At 33.2% G+C, this 26,709-nt stretch overlaps 6 protein-coding genes and 1 long non-coding RNA gene across 7 annotated transcripts; 1 reads left to right on the top strand and 6 right to left on the bottom strand.

The window, feature by feature from the left end:
* Positions 1 to 940: 940 nt before the first annotated feature.
* On the bottom strand, positions 941 to 1,844 carry LOC122591819 (CASP-like protein 4D1). The gene is made up of 3 exons (XM_043764055.1): positions 1,531 to 1,844; positions 1,300 to 1,435; positions 941 to 1,188 (listed from the first exon to the last, which is right to left on the bottom strand). Exons 1-3 carry the CDS (start codon positions 1,842 to 1,844, stop codon positions 946 to 948), a joined length of 693 nt encoding a protein of 230 aa, XP_043619990.1. The 3' UTR covers positions 941 to 945.
* Positions 1,845 to 7,567: 5,723 nt separating this feature from the next.
* Positions 7,568 to 10,592, bottom strand: LOC122585968. Its single transcript, XR_006321838.1, has 3 exons — positions 10,442 to 10,592; positions 8,728 to 8,974; positions 7,568 to 7,716 (listed from the first exon to the last, which is right to left on the bottom strand). It is a non-coding gene; the product is annotated as an uncharacterized LOC122585968 (long non-coding RNA).
* Positions 8,073 to 9,175, top strand: LOC122585967 (CASP-like protein 4D1). The gene is made up of 3 exons (XM_043758083.1): positions 8,073 to 8,284; positions 8,451 to 8,586; positions 8,739 to 9,175. The coding sequence occupies exons 1-3, from the start codon at positions 8,103 to 8,105 to the stop codon at positions 8,982 to 8,984; spliced, it is 564 nt and encodes a 187-aa protein (XP_043614018.1). The 5' UTR covers positions 8,073 to 8,102; the 3' UTR covers positions 8,985 to 9,175.
* A 1,659-nt stretch (positions 10,593 to 12,251) lies between the features above and the next one.
* Positions 12,252 to 15,455, bottom strand: LOC122581227 (D-galacturonate reductase-like). Its single transcript, XM_043753404.1, has 4 exons — positions 14,943 to 15,455; positions 13,035 to 13,278; positions 12,729 to 12,911; positions 12,252 to 12,531 (listed from the first exon to the last, which is right to left on the bottom strand). The coding sequence occupies exons 1-4, from the start codon at positions 15,266 to 15,268 to the stop codon at positions 12,310 to 12,312; spliced, it is 975 nt and encodes a 324-aa protein (XP_043609339.1). The 5' UTR covers positions 15,269 to 15,455; the 3' UTR covers positions 12,252 to 12,309.
* Positions 15,456 to 15,700: 245 nt separating this feature from the next.
* Positions 15,701 to 17,948, bottom strand: LOC122608799 (D-galacturonate reductase-like). Its single transcript, XM_043781884.1, has 4 exons — positions 17,475 to 17,948; positions 16,764 to 17,007; positions 16,429 to 16,608; positions 15,701 to 15,997 (listed from the first exon to the last, which is right to left on the bottom strand). Exons 1-4 carry the CDS (start codon positions 17,789 to 17,791, stop codon positions 15,779 to 15,781), a joined length of 960 nt encoding a protein of 319 aa, XP_043637819.1. The 5' UTR covers positions 17,792 to 17,948; the 3' UTR covers positions 15,701 to 15,778.
* A 518-nt stretch (positions 17,949 to 18,466) lies between these two features.
* On the bottom strand, positions 18,467 to 20,081 carry LOC122578637 (D-galacturonate reductase-like). Its single transcript, XM_043750642.1, has 4 exons — positions 19,683 to 20,081; positions 19,308 to 19,551; positions 19,056 to 19,235; positions 18,467 to 18,918 (listed from the first exon to the last, which is right to left on the bottom strand). Exons 1-4 carry the CDS (start codon positions 19,988 to 19,990, stop codon positions 18,694 to 18,696), a joined length of 957 nt encoding a protein of 318 aa, XP_043606577.1. The 5' UTR covers positions 19,991 to 20,081; the 3' UTR covers positions 18,467 to 18,693.
* A 4,086-nt stretch (positions 20,082 to 24,167) lies between these two features.
* Positions 24,168 to 25,627, bottom strand: LOC122586087 (D-galacturonate reductase-like). The gene is made up of 4 exons (XM_043758196.1): positions 25,311 to 25,627; positions 24,855 to 25,098; positions 24,588 to 24,767; positions 24,168 to 24,421 (listed from the first exon to the last, which is right to left on the bottom strand). The coding sequence occupies exons 1-4, from the start codon at positions 25,625 to 25,627 to the stop codon at positions 24,194 to 24,196; spliced, it is 969 nt and encodes a 322-aa protein (XP_043614131.1). The 3' UTR covers positions 24,168 to 24,193.
* Positions 25,628 to 26,709: the final 1,082 nt, after the last annotated feature.

The following is a 26,709-nucleotide window of genomic DNA, read 5'->3' as shown; positions in this document are numbered from 1 at the left end:
TTTAAAGATTAATCAGTTGTACGAAATATGTGGGCCGAGGACTGGCCTATGTTTCATTGGGTTGGTTTGGTCCAGGTTACATGGGTTTTGCGGGCCAGCCCGTACTCGTACACTTCTGAATAAAGTTTGACTTTGACTCTAACTTGAGGACAAAGACCATTTGACGAGTGGCTGATGTACTATGCAGTGACAAGGAACTCAACCTGCACATATTCAGTTTTTGGCTTCAAAAATTCAAGTTGCTGAATGTCTTTCTCATCATTAAACAATGAAACTATAACTCCTTGACTCCTTGCCCTACTTGTGCTGGGTACGTCATGGTGAAACATAAGTGTGTTAGTTGTCCCATAGAGTCATAGATGAGGTATGGTAAGTCACGGTGGAAAACATATGTGATTAATTAATTGCCTATCAAAACAAGAAAATTACGTACCATATTACCCATACCATATGAGGCTATGAGCCATACGTAGATAACCTGTGATTTTCATGATCCTAAACCACCAGGAAAAAGACCCAAATTAACTAGTAGATAACCTGATGCAAAATAAAAATTGGCATGTGTTCGGTTAAACCATATATGATACATGCAAACTAGTATATATTTCTATTATCCTGAATCTCAAGCATGATTTCAGGCCTGTCTGTTTTTGGGTTTCCACCGAGCCAACCGGGGGACGACCCAAGAACTGCATTTTGTATTTTTTGGGATTGTGGCCCTGACCAGCTAATAACAGGTTGCTGCGGGTTTGGTTTTTTCCGGCTGTTTCAACGAGTTTCAGGGCGGCCCGCAGTTTGATCACCCCTCAATATATGACTCCAAAATATATATAGCACTAACTTGATATATGTCAAGGAGGACAATCTGAATTGACAAACACTAATCCAACTATCGCTAATTAAGTTTCTTTGACATAAAAACTCAAAAAACATCGTCCTTAATCATTAATTCTTAAGGGCAAGTGAAGAGAGAATAGAAGAAACTATTGAACATAAGAATGCGATAAGAAGGAATCCAGCAGAAACATAAGCCAAGTTGAAGAAGTTATCAAGCTTTGATCGAGCTCCAGAAAGTATTGGATCGCCATAAAACTCCAGAAGGTCATCCAAGTCATCAAGGTTTTTCTTCAGATCATAGGTAGCTCCAAAAGCTGCACCAACACCAGTAGCTAGTAGGGCTAATAGCAACTACAAGAAACATCATTTGATCAAAGACATAATGTTTAGTGTTAACTGTCAAGGTATCACTGGACTTATACTTAATTCGGAATCACATGAAACATATCAAAGTAGAAAAACCTTGTCACCGTAAAAGATGATTTTCGGAAGCCCATTGCGAGTTAAAAAACTTTCTCCTGTAATTACTTGATAGATTTCTAAGGGTAGTTGAACAGATGTGTATGCAAAACCTATTACTATAGTGGACATCATGTACCTGCAGATAAATGTAAGTAATAGTTCAAAACTATGTAACTATGAAATTTAGAGTTGAGCTAGGTCTTGATCATATTTATACAGAAGGAGAGATACCGATAAGCATTAATATTACTGAACCCAACTTTGACCTCTCTATAGAGACCATTCATGGTATAAGTGTTTGCTGCTAAAATTATGAGTGACGCCAATAGGCATACCCAGGTAGCCGCTCTGATAGTTAAGGATACAATGACCGATACTTTTCCTGTTGTTATGGGAGTCTGATCAGTAGTATGAGACTCTGACTGATTCACAATTTGGACCTGACTATGATCCTCTGTTTGAGAAACATTAGAAAGCTGAATCTGGGTTTGAGGGTGAGGCGCGTCATCAGGTTGAGACTGAGGCTGTGGGCCAGGTTGTGCCATTTCAACTGATGGCAACTAGCTAGACAAACAATGTGTTGTTTATATATGTATCAAGAAACAACCTCAATGCCTCAATGGTTCCAAGAATTAAATGCCAAATTACATTATGTAACCATAGTTGGATGTTTACCCATGTTGCATATTTTTTAATTAACAGTTTGCCCTGGCCTCCCCGTCATATTTAAATATTACTCGTAGCATTCTTGTTATCATCTTTATCCTGGTTATTATTAGTTGGCTCACTTAGTTTACTTTGATCAACTATCTTAGTAACCTATGGTGACTTACGCACACATCTCAGAGCGTGAAATCCTTCTTTTTTTCCTAGTCAGTCTAAATAAGTCAGTATCACATGTTAAACAGTTAAAGTTATAAAGAAAATTGTATTAGAAATTAGAAATAGTATATTTGTGCCATGTATCTTAGTAGTAGGATTAAACTTGGTTACTTGGAGGTCAAAGGTAGCCCAGGTAGATACAATTGACTGTTGTAGTTACTATATTTCTACCTCTAATATTGACAGTAAGTAAATTTGGAGCATAAACTTGTACGTTAATCAACCTTTCTGCCGACACTCGTATGGTCAAGTTCTGCACTGAAGCACTTGTGATAATGAAACTCTCCTCATCCAGAAAATCAATTCCAATGAACATACTCTGGAGAAAAGGGAATTTCAATTTGATAGTGTTGAAAAAAGAATCGTCCATGAATACACCAGCTATATGTAAGTGTGTCACACATCCTATTGCATCCAAGTGGAAGGGCAGAGGCTTTCTCAATATTGAGGTGTAACGAAACAAGTGAAGACTGGGGACATGATCGATTTCCAAGAAATCGTCCTCTTCTATTGTATTTATTTCCATTTCCCTTAGAAAACATAGATTTTTAAACTTGATGGTTTTGAAGCCCCCCACAACTGTTCACATTAGTAACATAAATAAAACTCATATATATATATATACGGGGACCATCAAATAAGAACAGTCTTAAAATAAAAACACTTTCAAAGACTTCTTACAGGTCAATTTTCCTTAAAATAACTATGCGTTACCAAGCAAAAAACTCGAGTATCCAAATACAAAAAGGGGCGTCATATGAACCAAAAAAGCAGAGCATATTTTACAAGTAATTAGGAATTCTAATTTGAGTATCTGTGTGCTTTCGACGTTAACACAAACCATAGAAAGACTATATATGAACATCACAATTGAAAACAAACAAAATTAGTATACTTACTGTGTACCTTACGAATTTTAATGGGAGAATCCTTAACTCTCGTGATAATATAATCTTCAGTGCTCAAGATCCAATCGGCTATCTTGACTCTCGGGATTTCTCTTTTATTTTCGGACGATCAAATTCTTGTTAATGTGTTTACGTAATTTAGGTAATTTACTAGACAATTTCTTATTGAGCTTAATTAGTGGGGGTTCTAGCCTTCTAGGAGTAGAACTAGGACATTGCCTAGCCCATATAAGTTATTGGGTCGGCCCTAATATGTACACATTCGCTGTTATCATTGAGCACCTTCATCGCTGGTCACTCTTTATCTCACCCTTTTTGATACACGTGAGGGCGGAACTGATATCGAATCCAAGGACAAGTCACCTAGGTTAAAGACGACGCTTACACCGTATCCATTCATTTTAAACACACAAGAGTAAGTATCCGTGCGTTGCGGCGGTGAGATGGTGGGTCATAGAGTGTGATAGCCAAATGCCTTAACCGTACGGTTCCGTCATCGGATTTAAAAATTCGTCAAAAGTATGTCGAATAACATCTCTAATGAAAGAGAATGAAATTTTAGGAACACCCATATAACTTTTATAATTTATCGATGTACGGTTTTTGAGATAAAAGATTTTGAATTAATTGGAAGAATAAATGATTTACATAGGAGAGAGAAAAAAAATGATTGGTTGACATTTAAGGACAGAGAAAAGGTATTATGGTTATTTTAGGTAAATATAGAATAGATTTAGGACATTGGAAAAGTAAATATTGAAACTTAAAATTTAGATATGAAAATTTGCTTTAAAATATAGTATAGATATAGACATAGATAATCCTTTGCCCTCACATTAGGGAAAAAAAAAAGAAAGTAAGACATGAGTTTGTATTAAAAAAAAAGTTTTTAAAAAGTAAAAGAATATAAAAATATTTTTCCCCTTATTTCCTTAATTCCTTTCTTTTAGGAATATATTTTGTTTTCACCACCATTACTATCCATAACTTTATTTTTATTATATATTATCCATAAAAATAATGTTTTCGTTTAATTGTCATTTATCAAAGCATGTGTCACGTGTGTAAGATTTTGTATTATTTGTCATTTTTTAATTTTAAGTTGTCATGTGTTATCCATATCATTTAAATTATTTCTAATGAAGTAATGATTAATCCTAATTATCATTCATTATTATTAAAAAATAAAAATAAAATCTTCCGTTATTTGTTATTCCGTTGGGCTTCTTCTTCTTTTCCTTCTTTCTCTTCTTTTTCTTCTCAAGGATTGAAGCTCACAGCTCTGAACGTTAGGGAAGATAAGGAAACGCAAAGTGGGGGCCAAGAAAAGGAGGAAGTCGGCTGCAGCAAATTAATCTACGTCATTTTGAATCAAATTAGTGGTATCATTATATCATAGTAATAAAAGGCCCTGATTATATTTTTTTAAAAAAGGCCCTTATTTTATTTAAAAATTATGTTGAATTAAGCATAAGGCCCAGCTTGCTAAGAAGATATTCGTACTGTTAATTGAAAAAACTATTAAACTTATAAAGAGGCTTGCTTTGAATTGAGACTTTTGGATGATGATAGTGGATTAAATACATTAAATCATAGAAGCAAGTGAATCTGTAACAGGTGGTTTTCTGCGATCATTGTTTGTCATGCTTTTGACATCTGATAGTTTGATTAGACCATGCCATGTTTGGGACAAAACATGGTCACAATAAAAAAGAAAATAACATATCTGCTGAAGCATATAGGTAATCCGTAATTGTCTGTTTTTCTTTGAATTTTAAAAAATTTCCTGTTATTTAATAACATGGTTATATAAATACTTGGTTTGCAAGTAAAATGTAGGGGCTGCGTGTTTATTAAAGTGGGTATTATTTGCCCTATTCAAAAAACAAAAAAGTAGAAATTAATAAGTACATTTTTTTTTATATTCAGAAAAAACATATTTTTTTCCAATCCTTCCTTAATTCATTTCTTTTGGAAATAATATTTTGTTTTATAGCATTATGGCCTGTCAAATATCAATTTGATTACAGCGGTTCTGCCTACCCCGCTTTTTCTATTAGCCCCAAACACGTTACACATGTATCAGGATTTGCCGATCTGGCTGGTTTCACTAGGAGGGTTTAGATTTTCTTGATCTAGGAATACTAGCTACCCCACATCAAAATGTATTGAGGATCAGAAGTCATCTGTTATCATATATCGCAATGGTAAATAAACTGGTAAAAAAATTTCTTTCGGTGTACTATATCTACCATGAAATAACAATGTATGTCAGTCATATGTATATATATAATGAGGGAAGTGTTTGTTTTTGTCAATTGATAGGCAATATTTATTTGATTTCAATGTTTTATTAACTACCTAATCCATGTCTATATATGGTACTACTTTATATTAAAAAGACAAACATTCACACACTAGATACAATTGTTCATACATATTTATACTAGAAAGTATAGCTCCATGCTTAGATTCATATCAACATTTTTTTTGGCAGCATAAAGAATGTTAATAAAGAGACTATAGCAAGGCACAAACATTACATAATATATCCTACAAAACAGTGACAACTATAAATCGCGAGCCACACACACATATGTTAAATGTATATATTTTTAATCAAATGAATGGCGATTACTTAGACCTATTAAACATACCGATATAATAAAAACGGTTTAACACCTCCGAAATGAGTTCATATATATTACACAATCTGATCGCAAAGGTAGATCATGTACACTGATGTAAAGGTGATTTTGTACGCCTACCTTCACATAGAGGTACTACGAGTACAATACTCGAAAGGATATCGCATAGATTGTGTTAACACGACAAATCATATTTCATTTGTTCACACTTTTAGATGAGTGTGAACAAATTAAAAATTTTGTCACGCTTTTTAGTGTGTAAAAATATATTGAATTAAAAGTGTGTGAAAATTACTCCACACTAAAAAATATGTAGAAATAAAAGTTCACACTTTTTAGTATGAATTTTCATAATTATTTTGTCACACCCCATTTGTCCACGGTAACTAAAAAAAATACCGTGAACAAGTGAGGTATGACAAAATAATTATGAAAGTTCACACTAAAAAGTGTGTACTTTTATTTCTACACACTTTTTAGTGTGTAAAAATTTTCATACACTTTTAATTCAATATATTTCTACACATTAAAAAACGTGACAAAATTTTTAATTTTTTCACACTCACCTAAAAGTGAACAAATGCAATATTATTTGTAGTAGTTCTTGAATTCTACCATTGTTCTAGTTCTTTACTTTTTATTCCTTACGTTATTGTCTAGTTAATTAATCTAAGTTAAGCAAACAAGTGGACTGTCAAATATGCTAGGTTAATTTAAAATAAAAGTAATCGATGAATCCTACCCTATATATGTTGGGTGGCCATGTCACCGACATTTAATTTCCACCTATGATGGATCTGAGTGAGTTTTTCCCTCGAGATCTTTGCGTGATAGAGGTTCTCATCGAGGGGTTTAAATTGGGGATCTATTCGAAGAGAGGACTTTATAGCATGGACCCAGTTAAAACAACGTATGTTAGATCTCTCGACATTTACAAGTAATTCACACCTTAAGAAAAAAAAGAAGTGAAGTAATCGATAATACTTATTAGTTAAACACTTTATTCATAAAATAAAGGCAAAAATTACTTTATTTTATTGGGCCTGATTGGCAACGAAAACAGATATTTATGAAGTTTATTAACAAGATCAACAAAGAGTAAATGGTGAAGCCCCATAACCTTGGGTAGTAAATTTAGAAAGTCACACTATAACATGTGTAGGCAGTGTAGCAATATATCATGTAATTGTAATTGCTTGCACTAACATGGGAATTTCTTCCTTTTTGGATTATATATGATATCTTTTGGCTAATGTACAACAAATGAAAACTAATTTAATCAGGAAGCTTTGTAACATACGATGAGATAATCGGCAAAAAGAAATGATAAAGAATAGACACATTCAGATATGATCATGGCAAAACGATAATATGAGAAAGTAAACGGTAATTTCTTCCTTTTTGGATTATATATGACATCTTCTGGCTAATGTACAACAAATAAAAACTAAATTAATTAGCAGGCTTTGTAACTTACGATGAAATAATCTGCAAAAATAAATGAGAAAGCAAATGAACTAATTCCTCACTGCTTCGTATGCTTGGTGATCGACTAACTTAGTTTGACTTCATTTACAGTTAGACGGCTGATATGGACTAATTCTTTTCATTAAACTCAAGTTCTTTCTAGGAAGGTTTATGCATGTATGTACTTTATATATACACATGTCGCCTTGCATATGCATATTATTAGTACTTTCGGATTATTACTTATTAGCATTATATTAAGTTACTAACCATGATTGTTCTTTCTATGCCCGAGATCAAATAAATAAACTCACTAATTTGTCCAATTAGTTGCAGAGGACCAGTATTATTACTCAAGCCCATAATCACACAACTAACGTTTGAGATAATGAATTCGGATATTGTGTAACATAATCAATATTAGTCAAATTAAGCATCTGGTAATGAAATAGAACTTGAACTTACACACTCCCAGTGTTATAATCAGTTCATGCAGGATCACTTTTTGGTACCTGAGATTAATCAATACATTAAACTATAAATAATAATAAAATGTTATTAATTTGTGCTTTAAGAAAAACCATATCATCATCAAGTTGAACTGCGACTACAACGTACGCTAGCTATAAATAAAGACTTCCTTATTAACTAGATAATAATAATTTTATTGAAAGCAACTTCAATTCCTAGGTTAAATCTCTAAATACAATGCAAGAGATAAATGATAAAATTAAAAACAGAATGGGTCAACTTCATTAAAATACCAAACATGAAATGACATACTAACTCCTTGTTCCCTGAGAAATGACAAAACCAAGTAGCTATAAAAACCAAACTTGTGTGACATATTGCATAAGTGAGGAAACAACAATTGCAACAAAATCTAAGCAAAAAGAAAATGTCAGATCTCAAATATGATTACCAAGAAGGATCAAAGTTTCCAGCTGCAGCATTAACAACCAGAGTTATAACCCTGGTAACGCTGGCTGTATCTATGGGTCTATTGAGGTCCAATAGTGTGACCTACAAAATTGGTCCATCTCCGGTACCCTTTGCCTACAAAGATGTTGCCACTTATGAGTATGAACCTTCTTTTAATCTAGCTGGGGCCTCAATAAATAGTAGTGTCTGTAGATAGTATTCTTGTTAAAGACTCTCAACTTTCCATAAATAAATCGTTACAACTTAAAATTATTCTGTGATATACTAATATACTATATGCATCTAAATTTTCTTTGGTTTGCAGATATGTTTTCTTCGCCATGATTGCTGGATTTGCCTATACCTTATTGCAACTCCCGTTTGCCATTTTCTTCTTTTTGATTAAGAAAAGACTCATCAACAATAATGCATTTATCGGGTTTGAATTTTATGGTGACAAGGTTCGTATGCTAATTAATTTCCTTTTTCGTAACCTTATCTATAATTTCTTTGTAGGTCTTTTGGTGTTTGTATCTTCGAGCGTATAGTTAGAAAATTTTTTTTCCTTAAATTAACATCTCTTGCTAAATGCTAGCTATTACCTATTTTTCAGATATGCTTGACAATACTAGCTACTGCAGTCGGGTCTGTATTTGGTGCCACGGTTGAAACAAGAAAAGGTGCTTCTTTGATAACTCATTTTGACGGCGGGTTGTATGATGCAAACGATTATCATTCAAAAGTGGATGATTTTTGTATGATATCCTACATATCAGCTGCATTTCTTCTTGCGGGATTCCTTTGCTCAATGACTTCTTCAATCATGTCTTCTAGAGCCCTAGCAAGAAACTATTCATAATTTTTTTAAGGATTTAAGTGGTGTATAATTATCCAAGGAGAGACCAAAAAATATTTGTTCACATGTCGGATCTATATACACTTACAACATCCATACATGCACTTTATTTGTTTGTAAAACATATTTAAGGGACCCTGATATCTTGTGTAACCTAACAAGCTGAAATAAGACCTACAAAATAGTTTGATCGATTGAAGCCCATTCCTATAGTCTTTTTTTGTTTAAGATATCTTCGAACACCATGATTTTTTATTTTTTATTTTTTACAGTTTCCCATATAATTTGATCCAAATGTGTAAAAACATACTTTGGGTGTTGAAAGTTAATTTCCTTAATCCATGTACCTCAGTCAAAATATTTAGTATTTTATGTAATCTTTGTATAAGTTAAAAGGTAACGAGCATGGTACCCGCGCAATGCGGCGGCAGTAGTAAGGAAGACGGTCTGCTTTATTAGGGAATTTAGGTAGTTACGTAAAGAAAAAAAAAACAAAAAAGTCCAAGGGCAAATACGGTATTTCAAAGACAGAAATATTTAATAGGGGAGGGGGATTTGCTTTATTAGGGAGTATAGATAGTGTGGTTAGTAAATAGATAAAAAATAAATAACCGAATGGTAGATAATTTCGGTGATAGCAGTTTAGTTTGAAAAGTTGTATCCTTTAGGGTATTCATTTGGTTAGGAATAAGTTATGATTGGATAGGAAAGATGGTAACATTTATGAAGAGTCACAATGGTTCGAAACTATATAAACAAGTATCCGTGTTAATGTAAAGGGCGATAAAATTCATTATATGCATAAGTGTGAGTTTGTGTGTCGTGAGTTTTGCTCATCTGACATGTTTAATTTGAGGCCGAGATGATTCGAAGGCCAACATTGAGATGGGTTACACAAATAAGTTCTAGTTATAAACTAAATATAGACACACATTCCAAAATACAAGGTAAAACTAGTATAGAGAAAGAAGTTAAAAAAGATTTAATACGAATTAATAAGATGTAGGTTATTGGTTACAAGAAAATACGAGTACGAGCTGAGGACACGGGTATAGGAGCGAAGCTTAGCCCGGAAAGCATTGATCAAGGAGTCTGGGCTTTCATATGTACAAGTCCACACATATATTATTGTAATAATAATAATATAACTTGTAAAAAAATGTATAACCCATCTCAATGTTGGCCATATAAGAGAGAGTAAGTATATGTAAAGTATAATCAACATATAGAAAACTGTAGTTGGTTCGATTATAGGTGTGCCTGCTCGGGTCACTGAAACTAGGAGTTCGGGTCATTGAAAAGGTCCGAACACCTTTCCACCATGCTAAATTGCTAATTGCTAACATTATGACCCGAAAGTGTTTATTGATTATAAACTTGAATATATTGTATGTACTATCAATCACAGCCAGCAGTCTAATTCATAAAATAAATAACAAAAAGAATTGAGGAATACGAACCTGGATGTGGAGATGCAAAGTTGCAAACAGTAAATACAAACAGATCCTAAAAAGAATTGGGAGAAGAATTTGTTATCCGGGTAAATGGTGGAGACCCGCCATTTGATAGGCAATGAAATGGGCATGGGTGTTGGGCGGGTAAAGCTTAAGATGGGCTTAGCGTCGGGCAGGCTGAATAGTGGGTGTGTTTTGGTTGGGTCATTTAAAAAGTTAGAAATCAAAGTATAATTTAACAAAATTTGAAATTTCTAATTTGATTAAAAATTACTAACCTTTAATTAACACTACTACAAATAATTAACTAAAGTGAAAAATGAAATAAACTAGTATTAAGAAAAAAAAAGTAAAATTTGATCAAACAACAAGGGTTAGATATTAATCATTCGAACCTCAGCAGTGACATTCAAGGTGGACAGTATGCTGGAAGTTGGAATCCGCACACTCCTGCATAACAAGAGTGATAACACGAATGCCTACATGCTCGAGAGGTAAATGTCAGAAACCACATGAAATCAACAAAAATATGCTAACTAAATGAAATAATATTTGTATGTCATTTCTAGCTGTAGGAGTGTTGAACTTGGTATATGGTTAATTCAACTAAGTGTATTTAGTAAACCAATAGTAATATCCTTAAGATGTATACTATTATTGTGTAATTAATCTATACTAGTCGAGTTTATGGGTTCGGGGCGGTTTTGGGTACACAGGTTGGGTATGCGGGTTATCATTTAAAACCGTCCGTGGACCCGAACCCGGTAAAAGTATTAAAACGATCTCCATACCACCCTAGACCCGCATACCCAGACCCGAACGCGGACCAAAAATGTCGGGTGCCAGATTTTTCATCAGGTACGGGTTTGTTTGCCATCCCTAGTCTTTAGGCTAACATCCCTTCCGCCAGTTCCTTAAAAAGACCCCTGGAATTAAGAAATTTTAGTTTAAATTTGAATTTAAATTTAAGCCAACTATTATTATCACCTTTTTTAGATGCATAAGTTTTGATATTCTCCTACGCGAACAAATCTTTAAAATTTATATCTTAGAACTAAACTATGCATGGATAGAAATTCTCTCAATTTGGAAAGTAAAGTTGGATAAATTTTAGCCCATAGATAAAATCAAAAGTCAAGATTCCAAAAATATTATTGAATATTAACCCTTGGTTTTGATCCAGGTGTCAATATTACCCCAACTTTATTTAGGGTTGTAAACGAACACGAACGGGACGTTGTTCATGTTCGTTCGTTTAACTTAACGAACAGTTCACGAACAAATAAACGAACATAATGAGGTGTTCATGAACAGATAAATGAACATAATGGCATGTTCATGTTCGTTCGTTTGTGTTCGTTTTATTTGTGTTCACAAACATTAATGAACGAACACAAACGAACGAAATATTTATAAAACAAGTATTTATATTTAAACGTTTTCTTAAAATACAGATAACTAAGTATAAATAATATATACATATATTAAGAAATATTTATATTTAAAACATTTTTTAAAGTAGTGGACTAGGTATTAATATATATAAATGAACAAGTGTTCACGAACATAAATGAACTATTGTTTACGAACGATGGTTCACGAACATAAACGAACAGATTATCGAACGTTCATGAACATAAATGAACGAATGAGAGTTTTGTTCATGTTCGTTCATTTAACTAAACGAACAGATTTTTGTGTTAATGTTCGTTCATTTAACTAAACGAACAAACATGACCGAGCTTCCTGCGGAACGGTTCATGAACTGTTCGTGAACTGCTTAGTTCGTTTACAGCCCTAACTTTACTAGTAAAGTTACTAGTAAAGTTGTTATCAACTTTAGAGAATCTCAATCCACTATGCATACAACTTTATCAATGAAGCTCTGCATCGATCTCAGCCGTTACATCATTATGCTCAAGCACCATTAAGCCGAGTAGATAGATATGCCTGTGTTGAGGTATTTGGTCAATTCTGCTCCGTTCCTCCTTTGTCAATGACCAGTCAAAGATACTAATGTTCTGTTTCATCCTTTCTGTGTTGAAGCTCTTTACGGCAATACTTACACCTTGCTCGTATAGCCACCTCAGCGCGATCTACATTAATCGATAGAAGTTAAGTACATTTACATATTCACCTTACTTTAGTGTTGCACCTTTAGCTATAAATTCTCAACTTTTTCCTTCATTGTCAATATATTCTTGGACTTTCTGAGAAATTGGTTTGACTAAAAAGGTCAACTTGTATATATATGTATATAGAACATTGTTTATACTATTTTTAGTAAGAGTACCTGTGCCACAGTCTTTCCTTTTGACTTGGCAATGTCTTGTAGAACATCACATTCCATAATACGGTTGTGTCCCCATCCACTATTGCCTACTGCACCTAACGGGGAGTAAGCGGTCACAAGGATGCCGTTCTCCTTACAGTATGCAACGAGTTTTTTTTGTTGCCAAATTGGGTTCATCTCAACCTTCAAAACAAATTAATTAAAAACCATGCATGTTACATAACACTTTTCTCACTTTGACTTTTGTTGTGCTATCTTAGAGCAAAGTGTCAAAACAGAATTTTGTAGTAAATAATCAATGATCACCTGATTGACGGCAGGAGGAATTTTGGCAAATGAAAGAATTTGTTGTATCTTTTTAGGAGAGAAATTGCTGACGCCGATAGATTTGGTAAGTCCAAGATTTTGACACTCCTCCATTGCATCCCAGACTCCCTTGATATCAATTGCAGTTATGCATTCGTTTGGGATCGGGAGTTCAAATTTCTCGATGTTCAGCTTCAATGGCCAATGTATGAGATACAAATCTACATAATCTAGTCCCAAATTCCTGCATTGGTTCATAAACTATCATTGGGTTTCTAATTTTACTCTCATATCTAATCCGCATCGCATATATACCAACATGATTATTGTAAAAAGAAACGAAAACCTCTAACTAATAATGATAAAAAAGAACTTATTTAGATTCACAAGTTTTTTTGTTTTGCAGTAAATTATATAAGAGAAAAGTGAATTTAAGGATCTCCGACACCTAAGCTTAAGTGTGGAACCCTCACATATTAATATTTTAGTATTTCTTGTTTAATGAATAGATGCTTTGACTTCATGAATTTTATGAGTTAAAAAATTAGTATGTAAGTATTCTACACCTAAACTTAGATAAATCTATTTCATATATTACTATCCCTCATTATATAATTAAGTATAGTAAAATTTCCATCATATGCACGTATTTAGATACATCCCAAATATTTCATATGGGGATAATAATATCAAAACATCAAAGCCATAAATTTTGAATATTATAGTCGTATTTCACTTCTTTCCATCCCATTTGAAATATGATTAGTGTGACTATTAATTTAGTAGATTTACAAACATGTTTGAAAATTTGATACCGGCACATGACATATCACTATATCAGAGATTTAGATTCAAATATATTTTTAAGCATACTTTTTATTCTATTAAACTGGACTTATGTCCGCGCAATATGGCGATAGTAGGGGTAGTGATGGTGAGGAGGTGGTGACGTAGTGGGGGCGGCAATGTGGACGACAGTGGAAGCAGCGATGGTGTTGAATATAATTATAATTGATGTTAAAGGTGATAATGTATTTATTTTAATTCTTGAGGGATCTATATTGTAAATACTTTTATTAAAGGTATTATGAGTATATTAGACGGAGATGTTTAAATTAGTGAATAATAGAGAGAGGTATTTTTGGTTTTTTAAAAGTAAAAATTTTTTGAAAAAATAAGTGATTTATTTTATTAGATAGCTAGTATAAATTAGTCTCATATATTTAGTGTTGACACATATAGTAGATGCATGTTTGAATGTTTGATATCATAGATTATGACACCGTATCGTACTGATATATACCTCTGTCGACTTTAAACAATCGTCTAAAAAAGGTGGAGATTAAATTATATTTTGGCCCACCCATATATGTACAATTTCTGTCTTTGGCTAATTCTGAACAAAAAATTTGGTTTTGCTACTAAAAACGTAATCATTGACAACTTAATTACATTTTGTTTTAAGTAACAGTTTTGTTCCTCTACATTGATATATTGATCATGCATATCTTTTGTAGTAATCTAGTAATATTTTCTAATTGGGAATTGAGTGTGATAAATTAGCTCTCACACTTTTAAGTGTGAAATTGTTTAACATTTTTTCACACTTCTAAATATAAACATATTATTTATACATTTGTTGTCTAGTCTTGAAAAAAGTATGACTATTTTTTTTCCCAACAATTTTAAGTTTGAATTTTTTTTATACAACCGAGTGGAAGTTTGTGTTAAGTTTACAATATAAATCCTCTAATAGCATAGCAGATAGCTTTTAAGTGTGAAAAGATTAACATATTTTTTGAGACTTTTTAAAAATAAGTAAAGAATGGAGCGTCATATACTATACTTGTATTATACACACGAAAGAGAGTTTATTAACACTTTGAAAGATATATATACCAAACTTACTCAAGACTCTTCTTAATAGCCGGTAAAACAAGATGGCGGTCAGTAGAGTCGCACCACAGTTTGGTCGTTATAAAAAGCTCCTTTCGAGACGTTATAAGACCCGACCTCAAAGCTTCCGCGATTGCTTCCCCAAGTGGCTTCTCAGTTTGGTAGAGTGCGGCAGTGTCAAAGTGACGATAACTCAACTTAATGGCTTCAAGTATAGTCGATGGTTTCACCATTTCGATGCCACCAATGCTTAATTCGGTTGCTGTGCCCATTGCAATTACCGGAATGGGCCTAAAACCATCTGAAGAGCTTATCATGGTTTCTGCAATTGTTATCATCTTTTTTTTTTTGGTGGTTGTTAATTGTGTGAGCGATTATGAATTTATGACACTGGTTTTTTTGTGTGATAATTCTTATAGGATTTATAAAGATACTATTTTTTTGTTTTTAGCTTTGGAGTATTTCACCATATATTAAATAACGGGACAAAGAAAATATAGATAAGGAAAATTAATGGGCCGGGACAAAGAAAAGAAAAAGAGAAAGCAAGACAAAATTGTTTTTAGCGTGCATGTACAAAACGATCTGTGTATTACTTTAATAAATAATATATAATAGACTAGCAACGCGTGTTAACACACATGCTCAGATGCTCTTATGATAAAAACAACCGCACACAAATATGTAAAAGGGTAACATTTCACAATTTGAAGTAGTAGTTATAAGATATGCACTGATCAAATACTCATTACCCGTTACTATCATGCATGTTTATAAACTATTTTGCTATATATCACAAAATGTAATAACAAAGATAGATTATAGATATCATCTGGTCTGATAGTTATTCAAAGTTCTGCATCAATATCCATTGTTACATCGTTAGGCTCAGTCACCACAAAACCAAGTAGATAAACTAGTTTGCGTTGCGGAATTTGACTAATTTTGTACAAATCTTCTTGAGTTAATGCCCAATCAAAGATTTCAAGATTTTGCCTCATCCTATCTTTCTTGAAACTCTTTACTATAAAGCTAACGCCTTGCTCATATAACCATCTTAGAGAAACCTACATGTCAATCTACGTTATTTGAAGTTAACATCTCTGCTTGAAACATGAACAAAGAAACCGCGATAGAATAAATTAAACTAGTACGTACAATAAGACCTTAGACTATCCACACTCCCAACCTACATTAACCTAACCTTTAATAAAAAATTAATAACTCAACCTTTTACCCACATTCACAACTCAACTAAAAGACAAACCAAGAAAGTTTATAAATAAATCTTAACTAATCGCATAATGACAAGTGGCAAAAGTTGGGTGACTCCTTTAAGTCAAGCCACCCACCAAGTTGTTATTTTAAGTGACTTTTTTATTTTTTAAAAAATATTTTCAGTGACCCACCTTCCAAAAAGGTTGAGGATGTGGGTGGTCTTAGTAATTAATGTGCTACAGCGTGGAAGAGTAAAAGTAAATATTACAAAAGAAAGTACCTGAGCTGTAGTCTTCCCTTTGGACTTGGCAATATCTTTGAGAGCGTCGCACTCAATGACACTATTGTTTCCCCATGTATTTCCGGCTGAAGCTAAGGGGGAGTAAGCGGTGACAAGAATGTCGTTCTCTTTGCAAAACTCCTTTAGTTGCTTTTGCTGCCAAAGCGGATTCATTTCAACCTTCAAGAAGTTCAATCCAAATGAAAAACACTTCTGAATATATACTCTACAATTAGTTTTTGTTCTGTATTAGAAATTGTCAAATGTCTTAAACAAACAATTAGTTGGCTCAAAGGTTAGGCATAAACTTTCATGAGGTAAGATTGGAGGTTCACCTGGTTGACAGCAGGGGGAATTTTCGAAAAGGGGAGAATTTCTTGAATTTTTCGAGAAGAAAAGTTACTGACACCGATGGATTTAGTAAGTCCGAGATTTTGACACTCCTCCATTGCTTCCCAAACTCTCCTAATATCGATTGAAACTACTTGTTCCTTTGGAACTGGGACTTTCAAATGGTCACAGTTAACTTTGAGCGGCCAATGTATCAGATAGAGGTCCACATATTGTAATCCCAAATTGCTACATTAATTCACAAAGTGTTAAAATCTCTCTTTAGCAAGATCAGCTAAATTACCCGGCCTAAAGTGGATTATGAAACAGGATATACAATTAAGAGTAAATTACACGGTCCTGTGGTTTGCCCAAATTTCATTAATCCTTATATTTATTCAACCTACAATCAATTTATTCCGATAAGTTATCCATCTAATTAAAGTTGTTCTAGTAGTGGGCCCATGAACATGTACAGGACAAGTACTAGTTGAGCAATTTGTCTTTCGTCAAAGATTATGGATGATGGTGATTGAATAACAGATCAGTTGGTCCTCAAGAGATGTGGTCATAATTAATAAGTACATTTTCCTTATGTTTTGACCACTCATTTTTAAAATACAAAAATAATACTTACAAGTTGTAGCTTACAGCGAATGGTGACAAATTGACAATCCAACTTTCTTAATCTCAAAGAAGAAATAAAGACAACTTACTAGAGACTTTGCTTCATGGCTGGTAAAACTAGATGGCTCTCAGCTGAGTTACACCAAAGCTTAGTCGTAACGAAAAGCTCCGCTCGAGACTTGATAAGGCCCGACCTCAGAGCTTCTTTGATGGCTTCTCCAACAGGTTTCTCGGTTCCATAGAATGTGGCCGTGTCAAAATGGCGATAACCAACTTTGATGGCTTCAATAACCGCCGTCTTCACTTCTTCACTGCTTTCAGTCGCAGTTGAAGTGCCCATACCGATTAGCGGGATGGGTCGTGGACCATCAGAAGAACTTATCATCCTCTCCGGAATACTTACCATATTAATTTCTAGCCTTTTTGTTGACTTACGCTACAACTCTTTGTACCTCAACTAATTTAAGGCTAAAGTATAGATTGGCATGACTAAGGAAGGAGTTTTGACACTTTAAATTTTGTCTCAACAAATCACTAATAAATAGTAAAAACACATTGGATAGAATATATAGGATCAATGTTTTTTAAGAGGGCTCCCTAGGTCGGCCCTATGGTTGACCTCTAAGTTTGTTGTTTTGGTTTGGTTTCTTGGGCCAAATTTGCGGTTTAATACAAAATGACGAGTGGGCTTGATGTAGCCCTCCATGCTGCCACTTGGGTTTTAGAGGAAAGTAGATACACATAGAATTCTATGTAAAATAATTTTGATAATGTGAAAAGTTTTAAAAGTAAATATTATATGGCATTTTATATTTCACAATCAAATGTATTACTTTTATAATTAAATTAAAAAATATATATTTATTAGTTAATAACAAATTTTTTTTGTGAGGTCCTAACTTGACAAGGCTAATCGGTTGTGTCCCGCTGCTCGCCAAGCAACAATGCCAAAAAAAAAAAAAAAACAAACTCCATCAGACTCCCTTATCAACTGGAAGATTAATAAAATATGAATTTACACCAGCCAAAATTCGAATCTCCATCAAATAGATAAAACATAGAAATCATTCACATAAGTTAATAATAAATAACATCAGTACCTTTTATTCATATAAATAATATTCATCGTACATTTATTTATGTATCAACCTTCAACATTTTCTATACTTGATTTTCTTATAATTAAGTGACCAATGAAAATCTTCCTTCAAATAAAGGTTACATATGTTGTTTTATGAAATAATACAACCACATCAATAAGCAGATAACATATATAGGCTACGTCGCTACGATAATAAAATTTAACAGTCATTGAAATGAAAGTTCAGCGTCAATCTCGGCCACTACATCATTAGGCCCACTCAGCAAAGACCCAAAATAGTTGAGTTTCTGTTGGGGGATTTGGCTAATTTTCTTCAACTCATCTTCCGTCAATGACCAATCAAATATATCGATGTTTTGCTTCATCCTCTCTGGGTTAAAACTTTTCACCACAACACTCACACCTTGCTCAAATATCCATCTTAAGGTAATCTACACGCAAATAATATATGATTAGTACAATAAGTCAAGAACATGTTAAAAAAATGATAAATATGACTAATTTTTATCTATCTTAAATGGTGAATAATGTATTTAAGGTTAATACATAGGGAAACATAGAACAACACCTGTGCTATTGTCTTCCCTCTCGATTTTGAAATTTCTTTAAGAACATCACATTCCATCACACGATTGTGTCCCCAATGAGAGCCATATGCACCTAAAGGGGAGAATCCAGTGATAAGGATGTCATTTTTCTTACAAAACTCGTTGAGCTTTTTTTGTTGCCAGAGTGGGTTCATTTCGACCTGCAAAAATTCGAGGAAATAGTGAACAAATTTGTTAGATAACAAGAAAATTAATAATGGATATATAGCTACCTGGTTGACTGCCGGGGGAATTTTAGCAAACGATAGGATTTCTTCGATTCTTCTAGGTGAAAAATTGCTAACACCTATGGACTTGGTGAGTCCAAGGTTTTGACATTTCTCCATTTCTTCCCACACCTCTCTGATATTGATAGGGGCTATGCACTCTTTTGGGATCGGGATTTTGAACTCTTCTTGTTTAAGCGTTATTGGCCAATGTATTAGATACAGATCTACATACTCGAGCCCCAAATTACTGTCATAGTTCATGGTATGGTACTTTTGTTAAAACAAACACACTTTGTTTCGGGTTGGGGGTACCATATTATATATACTCCAATAAATGAAAAAAATTATATAAAAATATTATTATGTTATCATACATACCGAAGACTTTGCTTCATAGCTGGTAGGACAAGGTGGCGCTGAGTAGAGTTACACCAAAGCTTGGTCGTAATAAAAACCTCAGCCCGCGACTTGATCAGACCGAGTCGCAAGGCCTCGGCGATGGCTTCCCCGAGTGGCTTCTCGGTTCCGTAGATTGAAGCTGTGTCAAAGTGGCGATAACCAATTTTGATGGCTTCAATAACCGCAGCCTTTACCTCATCATAGTTTCCAACTGTGCCCATACCGATCAACGGAATGGGTCGTCGACCATCACAAGAGCTTATTGTTGTCTCCGGAATTCTTACCATCTTTTGTACCTTAATTTCTCCTTTTCTTTTTCCGTTGTACGTTTTATGAGTTGCAATATGTGTGCGTCAATTATTATTATTGTTTTATCTTTATCATACATATATTGATATTTATAGATGTATCACATATTCACATTGCTTGATGTTAGGTTGACCAATATTAATTGACCTTCGGTGGTTAGGGGATCGATCCTGACATTTTTTATTTTTGTAAATTTAATGACGGACCGCCATGCGTAAGCATTATTTTACATTTCTACACGCCTCAATTGCCAAAAGAATTTTTTAAACCACTCAATTGTCGATAGAAGGTTCTATATCGCTCAAATTCAAAACAAATTTCGTCAATGGTCAAGTGTCAAAAGAAGTGGCCGTTGTTTTGCTCCGGATCTAAAAAATTCATTCGCCGCTTTTTTATTATTATAACTAGATTTTAGACCCGTGTCCAACACTGAACATGGGATTTACGATATTAACAATATTATATCTTCATACATTTAAGTCATAAAAACTTACAATTTTAAAAAAACACGGTTTTAAGTGTTATATTTTGCAAATTGTAGTACAATGATCATAGGTTCCTCACTGTCATTATTAGCCTAGACATATTGATGGAATTGTTTGTCGTAGTCATTCCACAAGACACATGTTATATATAATAATTTCTCCATTATAATATACTTTGAAGCAGATGTACTCATAATGTGATATTATAAGGAAAAATAATTAAGAATTAAAATATAAACATATTTGTGATCCCGAACTTGACATTCAAGTATATGTATTTAATCAAGATGCGCGTTCAGAACACGCATATGTTTATTTTCATTCATTTGTTCTATGATAATATGATAACAATTAGGATTGTTTTTATATTCTTTGATAACAATTAGGACTCATCTAATATTTGTTAATAAGTCATTAGGTTTTCAAATAATTTTTTGTAGAAAATATTTCATATGTTAAAATTTTTTTATTTAATTAAATGATTGTAAATTTTAAAAAATTCTCTATGACTAAAAATAAATATAAATTAAGTATTAAGGACTAAAAAGTGTAAATTATTGATGGAAAACAAAAAAGTGTAAATTAATGAGACTTTTTCTACAAATTAATATAAATATTAATATAATAATATATTTGGATAATGATTATTAGGATTTTTAATTTGTAGTTTATCTAAATGATGACATCAATTTGATGAAATCGAACAATGTGATTGATTAATTAGTCATTAGTTCAACTATCTTATAATATATATTAAGATTAAGATTAAGATATCAATATCAAGTGTTAAATATTATTACTCGCAATAGATTACTACATTATATTGTGATATATATTGTTGTTGTCATTCGTTCATATTTACCGTTATTTTTATGGTTATCTGAATATTAATAACGAATATAGAAGTAAAGTAAAGTAACTCCCAATGCCGTCTTCCACGGGTTTTGGGTCAGACGGTGTATGGGGGAAGTTGATATGTAGACAGCCTTACCCCTATCAAAGGTAGAGAGGCTGCTTCCAGGTTCTACCATAGGTAGAAAAGGACCTCCAGCCTTGGAGGGCATGAGGATCGAACTCATGACCTCTGTTTCCAGAGGCATAACCTCCAACCACTGATCCAATCCAGTTGGTTTAATTAATAACGAATATATTTATGCTTATTTCATTGTGGTTGTTATGTTATTATTCGGTTAAATAATAAAAAGTAATATGTCTTTTTTTTTTTTATCTATTTATCTATATCTATATCTATACTATATTATAAAGCAGATTTCTTATAGATTTTTAACATTGAACTTGAATTTTCAATATTGATTTTAATTACTTCACCAAAATGTCCCTCCCATCTATTCTATTTTTACCTAAAATATTTATAATACCCTTTCTCTCTCCTTAAATCTCAACCAATTTTTTTTCTCTCTCTTCCATAAATCATTTTATCTATACTATATTATAAAACAAATTTCCTCTAAATTTTCAACATTAAAATAAAACTTTCAATATTGATTTTAAGTACTTCCCCAAAATGCTCCTCCCCTATATTCTATATTTAGCTAAAATAACTATAAGACTATCACTAAGGGGTCGTCGACCCTTCATCGACACCTCTTCCACCGTTGAAGCCTTAGGGAGCATCTCATCGATGGGTGTCTTCATCCGATTGTTTCGTTGGGTCAAAAAAGCAAGATGAAGAGAGGGACGGAGAGAGTGGGGCCAGCAGGTTTGGATCAATGTAAAGTAAAATAAATTAATGTTGTGGAATATGTGTGGAAGAGGAGTTATAGGGAGTGAGTGTGGAAGAGGTGGATAAAGAGAGAGAAAAGCTGACGTGGCAGTGTGTAAGCGATGTGAAAGAAGGGTGGATGTGTCTAGCTTAGAGAGAGGTAGGCCTAATACATTTTCTCGATCTCTCCTCAAATCTCAACCAATATTTTTTTTCTCTCCTCCATAAATCATTTTATCCTTCTATTTAATTCAAAATCTTTTATCTCAAAAACTGTACATCGATAAATTATAAAAATTATATGGGTGTTCTTAAAATTTCATGCTTTTTCATTAAAATTGTTATTCGATATACTTTCGACGAATTTTTAAATATGAGGGTGGTGCCCGTCAGTTAATCACTCCATCACCGCCACCACCACCACCGCCGTCGCCATTACATCACCACTCCGCGCGGGTACCGTTTTCGTAATGATACAAAAGATAATTTATAGTTTATGGAATATTGTTTTTTGAGTATATGTTATTAGATAAAGATAATGGCATACAAATATAATCACTTATGACATTACATAACCATAGATGCATACATTACATAGCCATTCGAGTAAATTACTATATTACATAACCATTTTGTCATAAGTATTAGTATGCCCATTAATCCTATTAGATATTATAATGCAACAATAATAAATATCCGTTATTGTTTGTTATTTATTTATGTTGGGAAAAATATTCTCATGATAAATGTTATTAATCAAACTAAACATAACAAATTCGCAACAAAATAGTGAAGTTAAGGTGTAAATAAATAATTCCTTTCAATTTGACATAAGTTAAATTCGCTCAATTTCGAAGTCGTTATTTTTTTTTTTTGTTAGTAGACTCTTATTCATGCTTGAAGTTGTTTGATTGATTCAATTTTACTAATTTTAAAGATTTTAACTTTTAAAAAAATTTAATCCATTTATGTTTCTAATCCTGATTATTTTTAAATGGGGTGATATCGTACCACAACTTTTGATATATTTAACACAAACGTGATTTACTGACTTGTACAGTATGCCTTAATAATTGTTCTATGTTATAAATATATGTGGTAAGTATATCAAGTTTTATGAGGCCGGTCACTAAGGGTGTGTCGACACCTCTTCGACAGGCTCGTCGACGAAGCCACCATAGGGAGCAAGGTCGATGGCTTCTTCCTTCGAGACGTTTCCATCCACCGATGAGCATAGACGAAGAGAGAGAGAGAGAGAGAGCAGGGCCAGGTTTGTTTTCTTTTTTGTTTTTGTTTATCGTTTATTGTTTGGCATATACATATGTATTACATATAGATAGATACTATATATATATATATGTCTGGGTTTTTTTCCACGTAGAATAAGGGGAAGATGGGCTGGGAAAAAGACAAAAAATATTTTGCTTTTTCTAGTTTTAGTCCCTCAAAATTTGATATATTTATGAAATCAGATTGTTAGTCTAAAACTATTCAATATAGTCCTTTGATATTTGTTTATTATTACTTTTGTATGTTAAAAAATCATATGTGTATTAAATTTTAAATAAAATTAAGTTTTATTTATTTTTTATGTAAATATAAAATAAAATAAATAAAAGGTGTGGAAGATGAGTTATAGAGAGTGATTGTGGAAGAGGTGAATGAAGAGAGAGAAAAACTGATGTGGCAGTATGAAAGAGGTGTGAAAAAGAGTTTGCTTAAGGAGAGGCCTGATAGGAATATCAATTCTTTTCTTAAATTGCTTTAAACAAGGTCACCCCTTTATCCCATGAGAAATAAATTCGAAAATTTTAATTTTACGAAGCAATCCCCCAACATTTCTATATCGTTTTCATATAGGTGACCTATGAAAATCTTCTTTCAAATATATGTTACACATGTTATCTGATATTGTGATGAATAATACCACCACATTGATAAGTAGATAAAACATCTAAGATAAAAATTACAAGTCATTGAAATGAAAAATCAGCATCAATCTCGGCCATGACATCATTAGGCTCAGTCACCATGGACCCAATTAGATAGATATGTTTTTGCTGAGGAATTTGGCTAATTTTATTTAACTCATCGTTGGTCAATGACCAATCAAATATATCAATATTTTGCTTCATCCTCTCTGGGTTAAAAGTTTTCACCACAACACTCACACCTTGCTCAAATATCCATCTCAAAGCAATCTACATGCATAATAGACAATAAGATCAGCACAATAAAATGTAGAATTATGTGACCAATTTGGTGAACTGGCAAACATGCCTAAAAATTTAGTGGCTTACAAACTAGTAGTGATAAGTTGTGCACATATAATATTGAATGTATATATAGGAAAACAAAGAACAATACCTGAGCTATTGTCTTCCCTCTCGATTTTGAAATATCATGAAGAACATTACATTCCATCACACGATTGTGTCCCCATTGAGTGCCAGAAGCACCTAAAGGGGAGTAGCCGGTGACAAGGATGCCATTCTTTCGACAAAATTGAATAAGTTTTTTTTGTTGCCAGAGTGGATTCATTTCAACCTGGAAAATCAAGAGAAATTGTGAATAGACTTCTTAGGAAAAAAAAAACTACGACTTAACAAAGAGAAAATAGCGAATACCTACTACCTGGTTGACAACTGGACGAATTTTTGCGAAGGATAAGATTTCTTCGATTCTTCTAGGTGAAAAATTGCTAACACCTATGGACTTGGTGTGTCCAAGATTTTGGCACTTCTCCATTTCTTCCCACACATCTCTGATATTAATAGAAGCAATGCACTCTTTTGGGATCGGCATTGTGAACTCTTCTTGTTTAAGTGTAAGTGGTAAATGTATTAGATACAAATCTACATACTCGAGTCCCAAATCACTGTCACAGTTCATGGTAAATTAAAGTAATTAGAACAGTAACCCTTTTGGTTGGGTGGGGTACGTGACCAATATTCTTCAAATCTATTTAGGAAAAATATTTAGCAACTACTTTTGGTCTCTAAAGTCATGAACAAAAAAGTATCGAATTTAAATATTTTAAAAAAGCAAATTATTTGGAAATTATTAAGGATTATATGTTGTCATAGATACCGAAGACTCTGCTTCATGGCTGGTAATACTAGGTGGCGCTGGGTAGAGTTACACCATAGCTTGGTTGTTATAAAAACCTCGCCCCGCGACTTTATCAGCCCAAGTCGCAAAGCTTCAGCGATGGCTTCCCCGACAGGCTTCTCAGTTTTGTAGAATGCGGCCGTGTCAAAGTAACGATAACCATCCTTGATGGCTTCAATAACCGCGGCCTTCACCTCATCATTGTTTCCGGTTGGCGTAGCGGTGCCCATACCGATCAACGGAATGGGCCGTCGACCGTCAGAAGAGCATATTGTCGTCTCCGGAATCCTTGGCATCTTTTGTATATGTCCTTTTCTTTTGCTACTGTTTCTTTACGGGTTGCAATATGTAGGTGTCAATTATTATTAAAATATTGTATATAATTATATACATATGCATATAAAATATTCCTTGATGTTTGGTTAATTTCCGTGGTTAATGGATCTAGACATGTTTGGTCTTTGTAATTAAATTAAATGACGGACTGGCATGGCATGTGAACAGTATATTTTTCAGATTTTGTGTTAACAATGATTACAACAACATAATCCTAAATACTAGTAATTTAATTAGACTTTTAATTAATTAAAGGGTGGAACTCCCAAGTCCGGACTAGTTCGATAACTCTCTTCCGCATGGCTACTAATTAAAGTAGGCATGATTTAAAGGGTGGAGAGATGCCTAGTGGCGGAACTTGAACATTGATTATGGAGGGGCAGAAATGAGACATACAATTTAGCTTTGTGAACGGGGATAATATGTATCATGAAAATTAATTTTGAAGGATATATAAGAAAATTAGTATAAAAAATAAGCTTTTATGGAGGGGCTGGAACCCCTTTTGTCCCATAAAAGTTCCATCCTTGAGAAATGGTATGGTGGGGCTTTCACTTTATACTTTAAGAATTAATATTTTCTAAACTTTATATAGGTAAAGTTGATCAACCGATTAAAATTAAAAAGGTAAAGCTGATCAACCGATTAAAATTAAAACATAATATTTAAATCTTAACCATTGAATTTAATCCAATAGTTAAAGTTGAATCAAGGAATCCCAATCCATACTTCAAAGCTAGGCCACTAGCACATGCGAGTCACTTAACCGAATAGAGTTATAGTCTCATAGAGACATATACTATACTAGTGTTCAGACCTGTCCAATGGACGGGTAGTATCAAAATTATTAATCAAAGCTAAAAAGTTAGAATTCAAATATATTAAATAGATATACCAAAATTAACTCCATATAAATATTGATTCTAGTTTATCCCTTTTTTTCAACTTTAGTTAAATAAAAAATTTACAGTTTCTTATATTCTAAAAGTGTAAACTATATAAAGGTATAATTAATTATTTTTAAACTGGGTTAAAGTGTAAA

This window comes from Erigeron canadensis, chromosome 1 (assembly GCF_010389155.1).
Source record: "Erigeron canadensis isolate Cc75 chromosome 1, C_canadensis_v1, whole genome shotgun sequence".
Taxonomy (NCBI): domain Eukaryota; kingdom Viridiplantae; phylum Streptophyta; class Magnoliopsida; order Asterales; family Asteraceae; genus Erigeron; species Erigeron canadensis.
Note: the sequence above shows the minus strand (reverse complement) of the source record. Positions and strands in the feature narration are given on the sequence as shown.